The sequence below is a fragment of the Protomyctophum bolini genome (genome assembly GCF_963924005.1).
Source record: "Protomyctophum bolini genome assembly, chromosome: 19".
NCBI lineage: Eukaryota > Metazoa > Chordata > Actinopteri > Myctophiformes > Myctophidae > Protomyctophum > Protomyctophum bolini.
In genome coordinates, this window is record NC_137880.1 from 5925844 (window position 1) to 5928773 (window position 2930).

General features: G+C 49.3%; 1 protein-coding gene across 1 annotated transcript in view; it reads right to left on the reverse strand.

Moving 5' to 3' along the window:
- The window catches only part of LOC308334517 (androgen-induced gene 1 protein-like), a gene marked incomplete at both ends in the record, with an annotated part of 17618 nt that extends 14925 nt beyond the window's left edge, over window positions 1-2693 (reverse strand). Inside the window, one exon of the mRNA XM_080791315.1 lies at window positions 2634-2693. Within this exon, the coding sequence (XP_080647441.1) occupies window positions 2634-2693 (60 nt within the window). The remainder of the gene's footprint in view (window positions 1-2633) is intronic.
- Between the last annotated feature and the right edge of the window lie 237 nt (window positions 2694-2930).

Sequence of the window (2930 nt, forward strand, 5' to 3'; positions counted from 1 at the left end):
GAAGATTTTCACGGCTCTAGAAGTGATTCTCAACCATCGTAATTTCAAGGTCTGACATGCATTAGTCTACGGAACCCCCATTTAACCCATTCTGAACAGGAACCCATTTTGGTGTTATAGCATCATGTTATGCTTTAGCTATTGAAAAATAGCAGATCTACAAGCTCATAGCGCGCCACCGAGTGGCGCGCTACGAGCTTGTAGGTCTGCTATTTTGAAAAATCGAAGAACGACTGACATTTTTAGAATCTGATCTCAGGTCAGAATGGGTTAATCAGACCAGTGTATGTCCGGTGGAAACCTCGTATGAATCTGATCTCAGGTCAGAATGGGTTAATGGCTATATTTCTATACCTGGGACCCCCCAATTTATATTGTAAAATCAATGTTAATTTAACTCTGAGAGTGTAACACTTTTAACGTGTGTGCACTCTCAGAGTTACAGACCCACATAGGGGTCCATTTGGTTCCAAACTATATCATTTAGCTGGGGGGGGGGGGGGGGGTCTCTATACTGCCTCCCCCTGGCCAGCCGGGGGGGGCGCCTGATGGAAGGGTGGAAAGGAACTGGTCTCTATACTGCCTCCCCCTGGCCAGCCGGGGGGGGCGCCTGATGGAAGGGTGGAAAGGAACTGGTCTCTATACTGCCTCCCCCTGGCCTGCAGCCGGGGGGGCGCCTGATGGAAGGGTGGAAAGGGAACTGGTGGGAATAACGCGTTCCTTCCACGCGCTATATACGTCCAACCGGGGAAAAACTCACCGCCCCTGTCGGGTGAAAAGAAGCAGCTTGGACTCCTCATGCATAGGAGGAGGCATGAGGTCAGTCCGTTGCTCTCCCCATAGGGTGGCAGAGGAAGTGTACACATAGAGAGCCTCGGATTACGTCAGATAATTGACACTGGGAAAAAAAATGGGTTACAAAATCTCAACTCTAACAAGGGGGGTATATGACCCGAGGTTTGCGCGCAGAACTCTTGAAACAACAGAAGCATGATGTGTCACATTTCTCCTCTCTCCCCTTTTAACCAGAAAAACAACCCACGGAGAACATTGCGCGTAGCGGAGGCTATATATAAGACAACGGGGGCCTTTAAAGTAAAGTGTATATATATACGGTATATAAACGACAGATATTATTATTATAAGAACGGCGTTGTGTGTGTGACAGCGACATGACAACCACGACTAAGTCACTTAAGTGGGAGGAAGAAGGGGGAGGACGGGGGGGGGGGGGCTCTGTGCACCACGGTGAACGGAGAAGAAAGGCCGTGCGTGCGTGCGTGCGTGCGTGCGTGCGTGCGTGCGTGCGTGCGAGAGAGAGAGACAGAGAGAGAGATAAAGGTGGGAGCTATACACAAAGAAGAAACTAAAAGTAGGCTAACACACACACACACGCACACACACACACACGCACACACAACACGCACACACACACACGTACACACACACGCACGCTGTCACATCTCGTAATCTGTCCTGCATTTCGTTGTATTGTTTGAAGGTGGGTTTTTTTTTTCTTCCATTATTATTACACAATTCCCCAAAGCTCAAGAGAGCCTTCACAAAGCCTGCTGCTGCTAACGGAAACCGTGCATGCGCGTCTCTGCGTGTGCGTGAGCGTCTGTGCGCGTGCGTGCGTGCGACTGTGCGTGTGTGCGTGTGTGCGTGCGTGCGCGGCATATACTACACGGTATAAGTGTGTTTGGGAGTTTGGAGTTAGGAATTCAAAAACACATTCAAGATGCACGTGCGTATACGGTCGCACGCATGCATGCATGCACGCGTGCACTCTCAGACACACATACACACACACACGCACACGCGCGCGCACGTGCACGCACACACACACACACACCAACTTGGTTCATTTGCAAAGTGTGACGCGTCGCGCCTATGCTATAGTTATCACGGGACTGTCACAATAAGGCCATATATGGATATTCACATATAGGGCTTATATATACCCCCCCGACTACAAATATACCCACATATGGAGATCCCTCACGACGTCACGTGCGGACGTCACGAGGGATGACCATATATGGAGGCACAAGGGTTGTAGCGCCTAAATCCCTGTATTAGGGTATTAATATATCCCTGTAACTATGGCAACCTGAACTTGACCACACCCCTCAGTGGACATCATTGGCCACAATTAGGAGACTCAAAATGGCGCTTATAGGGTGACTATAACGGAGGGGACGGACTGACGGGAAACGCACGTTTTTTTTTCATAATACATGTCATCGGTATAACTATACTTAACGATATGTAACTATAGGCCTATACATTGCATTTTATATAACGTTGGCTATTTAAAAAATAGCATATATACATAAGCTCACAGGGCTTCGCGAAAATGTTGTTTGTTTGCTTAGCCAGCGATCGGCTGAAAACGCAAGATCGTGTGCGCTTATAGCTGTGCGTATGTGTGTGTGAGTAGTATGTTGCGTGCATGCGCGCTCGCGCTCGAGTGTGTGTGTGTGTGTGTGTGTGTGTGCTCGCAGGTGCGCGACAGGGGCGGGCGACTCACGTCAGATGTAAGACGGGGGGGGAGTGGGGTCCCGAGGAGGAACGAGGTCAGAAGAGGCTATTTTAAGTGGTTGATCCCCCCTCCACACACACACACACACCCTCAGGCGGGTGACAGTCCTCTCCGTGTAGCTCCGGCATGGGGCGCGTTTGTTTTCCATACCTATCTCTATAGCTTATAATCTCTCCCATGCATCTCTCTCTCTCTCTCTCTGTGTGAAGTGACAACGCCTTGATCAACACGACGACCGCCGCGCCAAATCAAACGCATACGCTGCGTCTTTTAGCCTTTTTTTTTTTTTTTTTTTTTTTTACATACTCCGACGTCAAACCCACCCCACCCCACCTCCGCCGCCCGCGTTTTGAATAAATTATACAAATATAGTTCCTTTGTTTTA